The sequence below is a fragment of the Pezoporus wallicus genome, unplaced genomic scaffold, assembly GCF_028554395.1.
Source record: "Pezoporus wallicus isolate ANWC-B61680 ecotype Strahan unplaced genomic scaffold, APGP_CSIRO_Pwel_v1 contig_749, whole genome shotgun sequence".
Classification (NCBI taxonomy): domain Eukaryota; kingdom Metazoa; phylum Chordata; class Aves; order Psittaciformes; family Psittacidae; genus Pezoporus; species Pezoporus wallicus.
The window spans coordinates 3,411,726-3,427,341 of record NW_026641327.1 but is presented as its reverse complement, the minus strand read 5'-3'; the positions used below and the strand labels follow the sequence as shown (position 1 = coordinate 3,427,341).

General features: G+C 50.6%; 1 protein-coding gene across 3 annotated transcripts; it reads right to left on the bottom strand.

Annotated features, from left to right (window-relative positions):
• Positions 1 to 242: 242 nt before the first annotated feature.
• IRX4 (iroquois homeobox 4) lies at positions 243 to 9,608 on the bottom strand. Of its 3 annotated transcripts, none has more exons than XM_057423099.1 (6): positions 9,464 to 9,608; positions 4,616 to 4,774; positions 3,542 to 3,793; positions 2,874 to 2,980; positions 1,673 to 1,995; positions 243 to 1,517 (listed from the first exon to the last, which is right to left on the bottom strand). In XM_057423099.1, the coding sequence occupies exons 2-6, from the start codon at positions 4,658 to 4,660 to the stop codon at positions 763 to 765; spliced, it is 1,482 nt and encodes a 493-aa protein (XP_057279082.1). In that variant the 5' UTR covers positions 4,661 to 4,774; positions 9,464 to 9,608; the 3' UTR covers positions 243 to 762. The 3 variants fall into 3 exon arrangements, with proteins under 3 accessions (XP_057279082.1, XP_057279085.1, XP_057279083.1); XM_057423102.1 differs by having other exon boundaries at positions 4,616 to 4,681; XM_057423100.1 differs by lacking the exon at positions 9,464 to 9,608 and adding an exon at positions 9,187 to 9,356.
• Positions 9,609 to 15,616: the final 6,008 nt, after the last annotated feature.

The following is a 15,616-nucleotide window of genomic DNA, read 5'->3' as shown; positions in this document are numbered from 1 at the left end:
CTCCCCCCGCCTTTCCCTCTCACCCCACCGGCCCGGGTGGCTGCCGGGGCTCAGCACTCCGCGGTAAAGCGCGGAGAATCCAAGCATGCCTCCCGCGGATCCTTGCTACAACGACAGTGCAACGCTGTAGCACTCTCCCTGCAGCCTGTTGACAGTCCTTGGAATTACCGGGCCCGGCTCCGAAGTGGAATTTTGATCCCTAAAAGATGTTTTGTTGCCCAATGCAAAACGCCACCACTTGTGTTACCTCTGAAACAGACAATTTATTGGAGTGAACATACCTTTTAACATATTTTTTTTCTTTTCTCAAGATAAATTTGTGCAGCAGGTGTAAACTTAGTAGAAGTGCTGTTTGTGAATTATATGCTAACAAGGAAATCAGGAGGAAAAACTCTCAGAAAGTCTTTATAACTAATGTTGGCATGCCTTAAATTAAATCTGAATTAAAATTTCCCGTTTGTAAACTTTCGGATGTAAACTTTTAAAAGTAGGTCTACGCTATAGCACGTGCTTTTTGGACATGGAATTAAATTACTTTCACGACATTGATCCCTTAAAGTCGCAGCCAGGAGAAATTCTTCAGAACAGCAATGACCAAAGTCTGTCCGTTGAACTGAGCAAACTGAACTTTAAATCCTCGGTTAAAAAAAAAAAATAAAGAAGAAAACAAGTTTTATATTTAAATTTAAACTCTTGCAAGTCTCATTTCAGTGTAGCTGACTCTTCAAGCGCTCCAAAGTCCTCCAGCCCTCGGCGGGCTTGTTAGGAACAAAACATTTTGCTTCCTGATTTGGGAAAGGCCAGAAACTCTTTGTTTGAGTCATGGTGGGCCAGGTTTGAGAGCTGTCCCTTGAGCACATTGGCGCCGTTCCCCACCGCGCGTCCCAAGGCGCCTGTTTCCAGGATGGCTCCTTTGGTGGTGGCCCAGGATACTGTCGTGCTGCTCAGGGCTTGGTTCAAAGTACTGTGCCTGAACAGAGGGTCGTGAAACACCCCGTCCACCCAGTTCCTGAGGTTGGTGACCGGCGAATCCTGGTGCCTGTCGATGACACTGACCGGGGCGGAGACGGCGGCGGCGGTGCCCGAGCCCCCGGGCCGCTTCAGCATGCAGGAGGGGTACTCGGCCTGGTTGAGGGAGGTGGCGGTGTGCGCCAGGGACCAAATCCTGGGCTTCGCCTCCAGCAGCTGCTGCCCCTGCTGGAAGCACATTTTGGACTCGCAGCCGCGCTGCCTAGCTCCGAGTGGGTCGGGGCCGCACTCTTCCGCCGCCGGCTTCAGGCAGCTCCGCGCCCGCCCCGCTGCCGCCTCTTCTTCCTCCTCTTCCTCCCCGGCGGCGGCCGGCGGCTGCGGCATCTTGGCTGGGGGCTCCGCGGCCCGCGGCGGGTGGCTGCCGCCAGGGAGCGGGTGCGGGAGCGGAAAGGGCCGCCTCAGCTCGCACTCAGAGCTCTCCGACTCGGCGGCGTCCAGGTCCTCCAGGTCGCTGAGCTCCAGCTCCTTCTCCTCCTTGCCCGTGGGCTCTGCGGGGTGGGGGCAGGGGAAGGGACAGCAAAAACAAGACACACGGTCACTGCCGGCGCCGCGCTGCCCGCGGCCGCCCCCAGCAGCGGGGCCAGGCCCGCCCCGGGGGCGAGCGGGCGGCCGAGGCCTTAAGTGCCTGGTTTGGGCAGGATACCCTCGGCTTTCCCGCTCTTCATCGCCTCTTCCTGAGAGCCCTCTTCCTCCTCCTCCTCCTCTTCCTCGTAGGGCCGCTTCTCGTCGGAACACTTGTTCCGCGGGGGCCAAGTCATCTTGTTCTCTTTCTTGAGCCGCCGGCGGGCATTGGCGAACCAGGTGGAGACCTGGGTGAGGGTCATCTTCGTGATGATGGCCAGCATGATCTTCTCCCCCTTGGTGGGGTAGGGGTTCTTGCGGTGCTCCTGCAGCCAGGCCTTCAGCGTGCTGGTTGTCTCCCGGGTGGCGTTCTTCCGCCGCGTCCCGCCGTCCATCGTGCCGTACCTGCAGACACAAGGGGCAAACCCGCAGCATGACACGAAGCCCTCACCCCCCACTTTCCCTCTGGCCATGTCTGATGCAGGGTCCCAGGGCCCCGGCACTGTCTGCTTGCCTAGGGAATTCCCTGAGGTGGATGGACCAGAAAGGGGGGAAATTGGCGAGAGCAGCTCAGCTTTAAGAGGGCAACTTGCCTCGAGAACTCAGGCCGAGGAAGGGCTCAGCTAACAGCAGCACAGGGCCATGCAAATCCCCACTGTGCCATGGCGGTGGTGGTGGTGGCAGGAGGTGGTAAAGCACCTTGCCTTTATTGGTGGTGAAGTCAATGACAACGTTTGAGGCAGCAGGGAAATCTTAGCAGCTTACAAACACACAGAAATCCCGCTTTCCTGCGGTTTGATCACTCCTTCCCAAGCGGAATATATCTGGGTGACCCCAGGGTGTAACTGTTAATAGAAATATATTTCCCCCTACTCCTTTTATTGGTAATCTCTCCTACCCTTTTGTTCCTGAAATTGTAGGAACCTAGCGCAGATGACACTGGGCTGTGACTGAATATTTAATGCACATCCTCCAGGAAAGGTCATCGGCACCCAATGGGCCTCCGAGCCTCGAACGGTGTGTACGTGGGTTTGTGCTGGTTCAAAACTAACACACGCACCGGGGATGCCCAGGCGCCTAAGCCTGCCTCCGCGCAGGGAAAAGATAATTACCAAGTCCACTGCCGTGGAGAGGGACCGGTGATCCCGCGCCTGCGTCCCTGCGGGAAAGGGGCTCTTCGGAGGCGGCACGCAGGGGCGGGGGGGGGATGCCGGGCTGCGGGAAGGGAGGTCCGCGGCGGGGCGGGCGGGGACGGGGAGTGGGCAGGAGGATGGGCTGCTTACCTGTCGTACTGGTACTGGCTGAGGGTGTGATCGTAGGGGTAGTAGGCAGCCGCCGGGGTGATGCCCGCATGCGCAGACCCGCTCCCGTCCTTCGTCTCCAAACTGTTCTGTAAGAGACACCGCGCCGCCGCCCTCAGCCCCCGCCGCGGTGACCGACCGGCCCCCCCGCCCGGAGTCACTGGGAGGATATAGGGAAAAGGGGGGAGTGGGGGAATGATCTTTCCGAAGGCCCTCTGGCCGCGGCGAGCAGCGAGATCAATAGATTAACTCGCGCTGCTAAGGTGCTAGGAAAAGAAAAGGGGGGAAACCCCCTAAGGCTGGCCGGGATGAGTGCATCATTTTTTGACTATCCGGGGTCTGAGACCACCCCCACCCCCCAAACTACCCTCCCGGGCCGTCCCTCCGCACTCGGCCGCCACCGCCAGGGTCAGGCACGACTTTTAATTGCGATATCGTGAGATCCGCGCAGGGCTTGAATAATTAATGACCGCGGGGTTGGCAGCGCCGGTCGGCGGGAGCGGGATGTTGCGGGGAAGGGGGAGGAAGAGGAGGAGGAGAAGAAGCGCCTGGGGCTGCCCCCACCACGGAAGGGTAGCGGCCACCGCTCCCGGGGAAGCGGGGATGCGCGATGAGGACTGTCTGTCGGCGGTGCCGCAGGGGCGACTTACCAAGGAGTAGAAGGCGGGAGCCTCGGTGCCGTAGGTCACGTAGTTTCCATATCCCTGGGGCCCGGCGTAGGGGCCGCCGTAGACCCCCAAGGCGGCGGCGGAGCTGAGTTCGTGCCGGGCGGTGGCGAGCAGGCGGCTCTCGTAAACCGGACAGTACACCGGCGCCTGGGCGGGCGCCGCCGCCCCGCTTTCGGCCAGCGTCCGGCCGCTGGACTCGCAGCACGTCGTCAAGGAGTTGGTGCTCATCAGGAACTGGAGGGAAAGAGAGCGGCGCTGGGCGCGGGCGGGGAGTTGGGGAAGGGGACGACGACAGGGGACGACTGCCCAAAATAACCGAGTTCGGGTTTATATTTGTTATTTCTTATCAGGTCTCACCTTTGGGGTGTCACCCCCCCTGCCTCCCCCCCCCCCCTTCCGCGTTTTACTTCCATCAGCATAAACTGGAGGTTGCAGAGATGCAAGTATTTTACCAGTCTACCCCAACAACAACCACCACCACCCTCCCCATGGCTCTGGGCGTTTAATCCTCTGTACCACGTCGCTCCAGCCCTTTGCATTGAAAAAACACCTAACTTTTTTGGTGCGCTCTCGCAAGGCTGGGTTTACACCATTTTTTTTTCCCCTTGCAGCACGCTTCCCATCTGCGTTTTTTAACCTTTCCCCACCCCCCAAATAACTCATGCATATTTATTTTGACTGCGAGTTTGTAGCAGCCACGCACGCATCTGTTATTAACCTGCTGGTTTAGAATATTCCATTATGCTCCCACGGTCCGGACCTCAGCACTTCAGTGTTTAATTGGTAAACTGTGTATTTAATCGGGAAAGAGAAAAACAGCGCTGGGGTCCAGGGGGAGGGGGATATCTGTAGCTTCTCTGCTCACTATTCGCACCTTTATAACCTTTCCCCCTTTTCATTATCACCCCTTAAAACCCGAAATCACGCGTGTTCCTTCCCGGCGAGGGTACCGCTCCCGCAACCCTGGGGAGGACCGCTGCGCCCTAAGCCCCGGCGGAAGTCATCAGCAAGGGCTGAGATTTAATCAGTTCCCGCTGTCAGACAAAACATTCTTACCTGGGGTGCAGAGGAGTAAGGATAGCCAAACTGAGGATATGACATGGTACAGAGGCTCCCGGTTATCTAGAAACAAGGCGAGACGTCTGATCTGCACGCTATTGCAGCCTGGCTCTGCTCTGTTGTACCAATTGATTGGTAACCACAGGTCCCTAGATGCTTATAGGACGAAGCAGAAAACCACATTTAATTTATTTACATGAAATGTTAAAATTTCTTTCCCTTTCCTTTTTTTTTTTTAACAGAAGGGGGAAAACTAACAATAAAAAAGATGCACAGTGATTTTAGTACCTTTCCCTCTACACCTACGAAACAAAAATTGTTGTTACTCGTGGGCTCCGTCAAACATGACGGCAGAAATACTTAGTTTGCACTCACGGAAAAATAAAAGGGGGGGGGGGGAGACAAAAGCGATGAAAATACATCAGTTCAGAAGCACGTTGTTTTAAAAGAGCCGAGCCTCTGACGTCACGCAAAACCTATTCAGATTAACCTGCCTGGAAGTTTAACATTCATTTTCGGGACCCTTTCCCCTGGCTTAGAAAAGAGTCTCGGCATCCCTCTTAACAGGAGAGAAACCTTTCCTAACAGGAGCGAAAGTTTGGAAAGCTCTCTGTCACAGGCTGCCTTCAGCATCTCCATGGATTTCTGCGGGGAAGGGAAGGACTGGGTTTAATCTGAAGGATCAATGTTGTATTAGCTAAGATTTCCCCCACCCTCCTTAGTCACTGAAGGGCTGGTAAGCACTTTTAATTAGAAATTAATTAATGAGCAGCTGCTTCTTCCCACCCCACAGTAATAATTAGTCTCAATTATAAACAAGACATATGAAGGGACACACGACTGAGTCTTCATTTAAGATTTAATCAACAGTTAAAATTAGCGCTACCGCTGACAATAAAGCACATGACATGGCAATCCTTGCTTTGCTTTTAGGCTTTTATTCCCGACGTGTGATTACAGGTAGGAAACCCTACAAGCGTATTCCGGGGAATGATTGAAAGGACGTGACTTTTCACGTTAGAACTGCTTTGATCCCATCGCAAAGCCCTGCTGGAAAAGCCAACCTTTGGCTGGGCGAGGGCCCTAGCCAGCCTGCCTAGCCTCAGAGGTGCACACAGCTGGACTGAGGAGAGGGAGAGTGGAGGGAGAAGGGAGTACACCTCAAAGGTGTCAACTGTTGTCTCTCACCCAAGAGCATCCACCTCTTCCTTGGTGGTTCGGTACTTCCCCGGGATTCCCTGAGAGAAAGAAGGGCTGAAAAAGGGTCTCACCTCCATCACCCCCTTCTCCTTCCCAACACACACCGCCGCTGCCAGCAGCCTTCCTATATTTTGGGTGTTGAGGAAGCCCCTGCCCCAGGCAGACAGTATCCCACCAGGAGCGGGGCAGGCTCCGTGTAGCGGCCGTCGGAGGAAGACGCTGGGGCCCTTCGGCCACCTCCGCCGTCCGGCGGCCCCAGAATCTCCCCCCAACGGCCAGCTACCTCCGGGCCAGGGCGAGTAGTCAGCAGTCGGGCGGGTGGAGGAAGCTCCGGAGTCAGCTCCGAGGCTGAAGCCGGGCTGCTGGTGCAGTTGAATGCTGCTCCGTGGTGTGCAGACTTGCTCAGAGAGATTCCTGGGTTCAGACATGTGAATAGCCCCAGGGTCACACTCTAATTAATGATGATGTTCTCTTCTTCTCCCCAGCTGGAAGACTGCCTCCCAGAAACGAATCTGCCCACACTGACAGCTCGATTGAGGGTGATTGATGACTATCTGGAGACCACAGTACACATAATATAATATCTGCTGCGTAATTGCTTTAATTTACAGATGAAAATACTAGTTCTCGGATTGAGTTAGACTACAACGAGCAGCGTTTTATGGCGCTTTGGAGTGTTTGCAAATAAAAGATATCAGATACACTACATGCAAATTATCCTGACAGCTCACTATCTGTAGCCGGGAGAAACGTATAGAAAAAGGGAATCAAGTGACATAAATAATCGGTTTGGAATTCTCCATTGATTTTTTTTTGCAGGGGAAGAAAGTGCTTTTTCTTTCCTCACCTGAAATGCTAGTATTTTTTTTTTTTTTCAGGGAATATTACTAACTTAGCCACTGGGTTTCTTTGACAGAAACGCTCTTTTATTCCTCGTGCTTCCCCGATGCTGCCAGGATACAACGATACTTTTAGTTACTCTCTACGACAGGCTTCCTCCTCTGCGAGGTGCTGAGGGGCTGTGGTATTGTTTGGGAAGAAAAGGCACCCAGTGTTTGCACAAAGGTCTGCACGAAGCCTCTGGTGCCGCTTCCTCTGCCTCCCCCACGGAGTGCGCTGACGGGGCGGGGGGGAAGTAAGAGGCAGTGGGGGGGATATTTAAGCCCTAGAGTATAACTCACCGGTGTTAGGAGAGAGAACAGTTGCTCTTATCTCAAGAGTAGCTCGGTGTAAAGCACTATAATTAGCTGGGAGTGCTAGAGCAGTGCCTGGAGAAGTCCTCCCAGTTTTCCAGGCTACAGTTTGGAAGATGTCCCGGTGGTGTGGTTTGTTTCCCACCCCCCCCTTCTTTTCCTTCCCTCTTTTGATAATACCGCAGATGTCAACTCCGCAGTGGCCCACAGAACACTCCAGGTTTTGATATTTAGATGAGTCTATTAAACTTTAAAATACAAGGTGAAATTCAATATTTATAGTCCTTGTCTATTTTTATATCCCAGTTGTCTTTCACTGTGCCATGCAAATACTCCGGTGCCCATTTTTGCACTGAACTTTCCTGTATTAATCATGATAATTATTTGTCATTTTTCTTTGCAGACTGCCTGCTCTATTACTTTACCCCCGGTCAGCTCTGTGTCAGTTCCAATCTGTATTCCCTAGAAAGCAGTCATTAAAAAAAGCCCATCAAAACAAAACAACAAGAGGAAAGCTTAATAACCTTAAACACTTCATAACTTTAAACGCTAAAAGCTGACATTACATCTTCCTCCTGCATTTAAGTCCTGTTTCACTTACAATCTACAAATAATGGCCCCTTGTTGATAAGAAATTCCACACAACTGTATTTCATATTGAATTTTTAGTGCCAGTACAAACAGTAAGCCCCACAATGACTCAAAACAACCCTTGTGGTTCCCACACATAAACAACGTACCACTGTTCAAATCCACGCAAAGACGCTTAATGCTGTGGGCTATATCCTTTAGCATTTGGAAAATGCAAGTCTTTGCTATGCAATAAAAATTGATCCTTGCCAAAGCCCCTCTCCTGTACCAATTTGCTTTCTCCAAAGTTTTAGAGAGGAAACCCACCGCGATCAATAGGGAGAGTTCCCATCCTGCGAGGGCCAGCCTGCACACCCTGGCAAGCAGGTATTTTACAGCTAAAGCCCAACCAAACCTATCGCAGCGTGTTAGGTTTCTCTTCTCCCAGAACATGAAGCCAACGTTCATACAAGTTCTATCACAAAAGCATAGAACGAGGAGAAAACGCTGCGGTGCTGGAGCAGGCCACAGCAGGTAAACCCGAGAGCCTCTTCGGGACTAAGGCTTTGATGGACGTCTTCAGGGACCTGATCTGGAGGAAGTTTATGCAGCTACACTTTTACTATCTGCGTTTTCATCGCCTTCTCTTTTGGAGGAGTTATTGCCACTCCTGGAAACATTTCAGCGACGGAATTTGCTTATGGGCTATACAGACTTTAGCGAGCTCATGCAGTCTGCTTGGCTTTGTTTTCACCTTCCAGATTTAAAGCAACCTTGACACCGCCTGACAAACGCTGTGAAGCTCTACATGTTGCCCATTTGGGATGTGACATGGAACCGAAGGCAGCCTGCAACATTTTCAAGTAGATTAGCTCCCGCAAAGTCGCTATCGACAGTAAATACGACTGTGGGTTTTTTTCTTTTCCTGAGCCCATCTGAGGTGCAATCACATTTCCCGCACTCCGAGTGGAGGGACAGCGAACTCCTGCTGCCGACCCGCGGAGCCCCGCTGTGGCCGACGGAGCTGTGGTGACAAACCGGACAGTTGCATAAGGAGGCGCCGCTAATTAATTAGCCTCGATTACAGCCACTCATAAAAACAGTAGTTCAAAGCTACCCCTTTTAAATGCTCTCATTTTGCAATTCTCCAGTCCCCTTGGCAAACAATCTAGATTAAGGCAGAAAGGCCTCACATACTCATTCTGTTCTTTGTATTTATTAACTTTCGCACTTAAGAACTAGAGCCAACACATGCTCTCCCTCTCTCACACACATGCTCACACACACAAAACTTTTCCCCAATGGAAGCAATCGCCGCGCCCCAGGCAGCTGCCGCACGGATCGGAGGACCCTACAAACGCCTTTACCTGCTCGTTGCAGCGACAGCGCTCTCACTAGCCAAGCAAAGCCCGTCCAGGGCTTCCCGTCCCAGCTGCGGTACCCCAGCGCCGCGGAGCCGCGGGCACTTCAAGCCTTTGGGCACTCTGGCAGCGGACAGCTGGAACACGCTGCCCTGCGGAGATCAAACTTTCTTACTCGCAAGGTCACATTCTGTGCCTTTGAAAGTTTGCCTTAAAATCCAGAAAGTTTGACTCGATGCCTTACCTTAGCTCTCGCTGAACATCATATCCACACCCCTTTCCCAAGATATAACACACATATGGTAAAATACATTGCCCTCTGTCCTAGGTAAAGATTGCACAAAGCCAAGTGATTCATCACAGGTAGTTTCTCTTCCCTCCAGCAGTTCGTTTTCAGCTGCTAAAGCAGGCTCTGAAGAAGGGAGGGGGGGGGGCATAAACCCCACCGCTCCCACCCACCCCCCGCTTCCATAGAGACACACACACGAGCAGCACCACCAAAACAAAAATAAAATGTTTACCTGCGATCACGCCAGGCTCCAGCTAAAGCCTCGTCGCGCTGGCGGTGCCATGGCAGAGCTCCTCTCCTCCCGCCCGCGCCGGCTGCCGTGGCGGGGAATCCGGGGGGCCGCGGTGGGCATGTCCGGGTGCGCGGCACCGGTGCGGAGCGGCGCGGAGCAGCCGGTCCCTCGGCACCGCCGCCTCGCTACCCCCGCGCTGCACCAGAGTGACGTGCGTGCGAGCAGCTCCGCCGGCCGCACGCTGCCCCACCGGTTAACACTTTCCAAGGCGGCCAGGCACTCCGCTTCCAACTTTTCCCGTTTTAAACCAGAAGCAGCCAGCACTCGCTTGCTTCCGCGGGTTATAAACGGCGTCTGGGGCGTGGGGGACACCGTAATTAATAACAGGTTAGTAAAATTAGTGCTGCCACGCCGATAGTTGTCCTTGTTGCCAACAATAATTGCATTGATTCTGGAAGGACACGAATGTCCTCCATTTAACCTAATGATCTGCGGGTTGCACACTCTGTAAGGCAGCCGTAGCGTTGATTAACCGCGCGCACCTCTGAACTGCCATTTATCTCTGCGAGTCACGACCGAGAGGAGCTAAACTTGCAGCAACTCTCCCCGCCGCTCCTGCCGCCTTTGTTTCCCTCCCGGGTGAGGAGGCGGGCTGGGACGCCAGCGCCAGCCCTGCGCGCAGGAGATGGGCACCTCACCTGGCCACCCACCGGGTGCAGCTGTACTCGGGGCCCCGAGGCAGCGCGGCAGAGCCGGCAGCTCCGGGGATGCCCCGGGGGCTGCGTGGGCCAGCCCCCCCCCCCCCCCCCCCCCCCGGGGGGGTCAGGGGAAGGCTGTGCGGCAGCACCCGGCACCAGGGACCCGCTCCCTGTAACGCCCCGGGGCCCGGTCCACAGCTCGCCCTGGGCTGTCCAACACCGGGGCTTCCTCCAAGCGGGCAGGTCAGTGCAGGAGCGCTTGCTACCGGTTACCCTCTCCGTCCTCCTGCGCCTCCCGCTCGCCCGCCCGTCCCGTCCGGTGTCAGTCGCAGGCTGCCGTCGCTCTCTGTGGGGAAGCTATTGGAGCCTGAGGCTGGGCTCGCTGGTAGCGAGCTCCCTGTCCCGAACGCCTTTCCCGGTGTGCAGCCCCGCTCTGTCCGCTTTTGCCCCTTCCCTGCCCGCTCTGTCTTCTTACCCCCTAGGCCAGGACCCACTTCAGGCACCCGCGGGGGCCGGGTGTGTGCGAAGTTTTACTGCGCAGCCCGTACTTTTCTTAATTGTTCAGCAGGAAAAGTGGACAAATCGGGATTGACAGAAGGGGGAGGAGGGATCAATATCATTCCTATTTGAAAGCGTAAGCCTCGACAGACATCTCAATAAGGCAGAGGAGAGGAAAAGGGAATATTATATCCTACCGAGTTAAGCGAAGACAAAGAGGTGTTGGGAGAGAGGTTCAAGAGAGGTGGGGTGGCAACGGGAATTTTTAATCCGGTGTCTTCCCACCGTAACCACCAAGGCTGAACAGTAATGTTAATGGGGAACATCTGTACATCGACAGATTTATTCTTGCCAGGGCTCTTTCATGGCCGTGTCATTTGCATGGACCCGTGCTCGTAATGTTCGATACACGCCGCGCCTTGTACTGCAACGACAGGGTAATTGCAGGATGAACCCTGAAACTGGGAAATCCTCTTTCCCCTTTCTTCCTTCTCGGGTTGCCCTTGCAGCTTCCAAGGCGGGGAGACGGCACGGAGAGAGAAAACGTGAGCCTTCTCCCGATCTGCACTTGTAAACAGAAAGCCAATCATGCAGCGAGCCTTTGCACTTTAAAGCCGAATGACAACCCCGCCGCGACGTGGAGTCCGCCGATCCTGGCCTGGCAGGGGGGACCCACGGCCGGGGACGCGGGCACCGCTCAGCTCCCTGATGTCCCGAGGAGCTCCCACCCGGGAACGCTGCCTGCGGCCCTGCCCCTCGGATCTGGGCTTGCCCTTCCTTCCGCCTAGAGGCCAGCCCCGTTGGCGCTGTCCCGTGCTCCGGCCCTGGCGGCCTCCCAGCCCGGCCCGCTGCGGGGCTGCGGACCAGTCCCAGGGGCAGCGCCTGGCCTAAAGGGGGAACTCTCCGCCTCAGCCCAGGACACCGTCCCACTGACCGAACTCCTGTTTTAGAGCATGGGGTGACACCATCCTCCCCTCGGAGGTGACACCTCTCCTCTGGCCCAAATGAACTTCGGGGGTCCGGGACCCCCGCTGAATGCAGCTGCCCCCCCTTGAAATGTGCTACTATGTTCAGGGGCAGCAGGCATCTTTCGAAAATAATTTTTTATATTAATGGCTACCACTACTATCAAAAAAGAATGTGTACCTTTTGAAATATAGCAACCTATAGCCATTATCTAGGTGTTCCTGCTCCGGCAGGCGGATTGGACTAGATGATCTTTTGAGGTCCCTTCCAATCTCTAGCATACTGTGAAACTGTGAAACCTCAGTTCCATGAGATCAACATGTTTTATTACTTCAGCGATGGTGAAAGGAGAAGAGCAGAACCTTGAGGCTGCCTCTTCCCATTTGCTCGTGGCGCCCACCAGCACACCTCAGAAGTTGCTGCCCGGCACCACTTTGATCTGCGTACACCAGAAAACAAAATGGCTTTCCAACAAAGACTGGCCTAGCCAGTCAGGAGGGTGACCAAACTGAGTGGAGTGGGAATCCCAGGAGACATGCAGGCAGGTCAAGCATAGTGGCATGATGGGCACAAGCACAGAGGGAACACTGGTCACTAATACATCTGGGAAAGTGCTTGGAACCAGAGAAGTTTTGGGGAATACTCCCGAAGTTTTACGGGCTATGGCTGGAAGAGCATTTGTAGAGTTTGATGTTTGTGACGTTAAAGATTTTGTTTTTCCCTCTCTTTCTGAAAACGACCATTAATGTTAAGATTTCAACCATTTTTAATATTTAAACTATTACAAGTTGCTCTTTTCACTGTAGAAATGGGATTGGTCCTGTCTGTCCTGGCATTCTTTGGCATTCTTCCCATTTCTGTAGCTAGATCAATGCCATCTCTGCTGTGAAAAGGCCATTATTAAAAGACATCAAGTGGTTAAACCCCTTAATTTTCCATGTCATTAGACAAACAGCACTGGTGATAGCACCACATATTTCCATTCAGAAAGGGAATAGCATTTAATTTCTAGTGTCAATTACTGCAGCATTGTGGCTCTTCTTTGAAGACCTACAGTCTAAGAGATCAGGTAGGAGAAAATGCTAGCTTACTTTTTTGCCTTGATTTTCCTGTAGAGGTTACTAAACCACACCTAGTCAAGTAATAATATACTAATGTTTGTCTCTTAACTCATGCATACTATGGAGGTCATAGAAGAACATTAGCTTAATCATGAAATCTCTGAGATGATTTACATAATTAGAATAATTTCACGGGAAAGCCGACATAATTCAGAACGTAGTAAATACATGAATAGGAACCAGATTTTCACCGAAACTATTTTTGTCCTTACCTGTTTGGGTGCCAAGTTTTATGCTAGCCTTGGAGCAGCGAGGTTTGTCTTAATGTGAAGGGATCCTTACAGGTGCATTTCCTTTCCTTTTCTCAATTCATTATGTGATGTTCAAAAGACTGATACACATTAGAAAACCTTTAGGCATTTCAGCGTAAAAGGAATGGTTTATTAAAAGGATGGGTTATTACTTTGAACAATGACTTCGGTGTGCACATTTAAATGTGAAATGTTTATCTGGTACTGACCTGCACCAATCAGAATCTGTACAACTGTACTTTTTTCCATAGATGCACGCTTAACCTAGTAAAACGCATTTATTTGCAGATTCTCTTGTGGCCGTCTGTGACTCTTGTAGTTCACAAAGATACAGGCTCATAATTATGTTTTCATTAATTTTCTAAGAAGTGTTACCATAATTCCATTTGTGAGCTAATGATTTGGAGAAGATACTTATTTTGTGGTAGAGAAAAAAAGTTGATGTGGTTAGAGAAATAGTTAGGGCGGTCTTAACGTACTCAATATGCGGACAGGTGGAGAGAATTGTTTTTTAGTAGGAAAAGGGGATCATTTAAAATGCTTAAAAGCTTAGCCATTTCAACCTGCCTTGAAGACCCTGAAAAAGCAGAAGACACCGAGAGAGTCGGTAGCACCAGGTTCTCCTTCTGGCAGCACAGCTATGCCTGGATGGGGAGGGCAGCCTGAGCCTGCAGACCTTGCCCAGTAAGCAAAGCTGCTGAGGTAGAGCTTCTTGGTCCAAGGAAGCAAGGCAGGAACATGCTCCTTCCTCCATATTATATGACTAAAGAGAAGTGGACTGTGGGTTTGACCCCACCAATCCGCTGTGAGTGAATGGTTCCGTCAAATGCTACTCCACCACTTCTTGCATAAAAGGGATTATAGAAGTGAATGGCATGTGCCTCAGAAAAACAAAGGCGCAATTAAAGCAGCATTTGTAGTTTTCAGTTAGGGTTATCTTTCAATGCAGGGTGAACTATCATTTTTTTTCCCTGCTAATTATTTTCATTAGCTGTTTTAACTCTTCATGAGAGCTCTTAATAATTGCTTCAGAGCAGAATGTGTAAAGCTGAAAATTATTTATGGCACTGATTAGAACTACAGAATACTAATATGGGTAGTCAGGAATAATTCACCATAGCAGGAAAGGCATTATTTAATTGTTTAATAGAGAAGTTTAATTGTGCTTGCATACAATTATCATGTAAATATCACTGTGATCACTTTAAGAGGTTATTCCTAAGTGTGCCAAAATTCTGAAGCAATCTGAAAAGAATTAATTCTTTTCTTGCCTCCCTTCACAAGTCTCTCAAGTGCACTATATGTTTTAACTTAAACCAAAATATAGCCAAAGGCAGACAGGAGTTCCAACAGTGACCAGTGTAATACTCACTGCTTTTAATTACTGTAACAATAAATCACACAGGAATGTCCTCCAGGAACTAAATGATTTTCTAAAAACATTTGAGAATATTTTTGAAATTCAATTAATTGAAGGCACCAGATAAAAGGTACACATTCTTAATGGCTATAAAATAACCCTAAGGGATGTAACTGAGCTCCAAGCTTAACTTCAAAGTGTGACAGAAATACTTACTGTATTACTTTAAAAGTATTCAGATCAATGAATCAGTTAAAATTACTTATACATTTACCAACCTTTTCATTTTCTTTCTGAATATGATAGAAAAAATTGCTCTCATTTCTCAGGATACAAAAAGCAGTTGAGACCTGTAAAAGAAATTGTAATTAAAGCCAGCCTTCAGTAAAATTGGTATTATGAATTTTTGGTTGACACAAGATGAAGGGGCCAGCAAAACATAAAAGTGGCCTGATAAAACATACATTTAGACATTTTTATACTGAAATTTAACTGGATTGTGGAGATAATTCAGGTCCTGGGATTAAATCTGTCCTTGTTAAAGCCAGTAAACATTTTTCTCTTGAATTCAATAGAACCAGAACATCACCCTGCAATCTGTATTGTGTACAGCTGTATTCCTGACCAGCCATCTGATTATGGGCTAAATCCACCCTCATTTTTTTTCCTTTTTTCTCTCTTTGGACTAACCATGAGGATTTGAACACCCACATTGGTTTTGCAAGGTACTGAACACCTCAAACAGCCACAGCATGCCTTCAGCTTTTGCAGCTAGTAGTCCAAGGTAGTATGACAGCTAGTGCCCAGTAGGACATGACTCTATGAATAAATACCTTGACGTTTGGCCTATAGTTTATGAGCAACGTAACAACGTGAGGTTGTTTTAAAATAAAAGTGTTTAAGCCATTACAATATTCTGGTTTGCAAGGTGATTTTATAATGCAGAATGACTCAACCGCAGGAAAACGTTAAGAAATATGCAGAAACTGAATTGTCATTTCCAGTTGTTTTTCCTTTTAGCAGAGGTTTTCTATTCTAAGCAACTCTTCCTTCCCCTCTGTAATCTCAATGTATATCCAGGCTCCTGACTGTACCCATACCCAGGCTACAAAAGCAGATTGGAGACCCACAGTCATCATACCATGGAGATAAGAGTTAACTTCTAACATTTCCAAAATGGCTGCTTATCATAAATATTCACCAATGAGAAATAATTAAACTGTATGTATATTATTCCTTAGTGCAGAAATTTTAGAAAC

What these genes read in the sequence shown, in the direction of transcription:
- IRX4 (XM_057423099.1), bottom strand. Translation starts at nt 4,660, where the DNA reads ATGTCATATCCTCAGTTTGGCTATCCTTACTCCTCTGCACCCCAG. An exon ending in CTCCCGCCTTCTACTCCTTG is followed by an intron (nt 2,981 to 3,541) that starts GTAAGTCGCCCC and finishes TGTCTCTTACAG; the next exon opens with AACAGTTTGGAGACGAAGGA. An exon ending in GAAGAGCGGGAAAGCCGAGG is followed by an intron (nt 1,518 to 1,672) that starts GTATCCTGCCCA and finishes CCCACCCCGCAG; the next exon opens with AGCCCACGGGCAAGGAGGAG.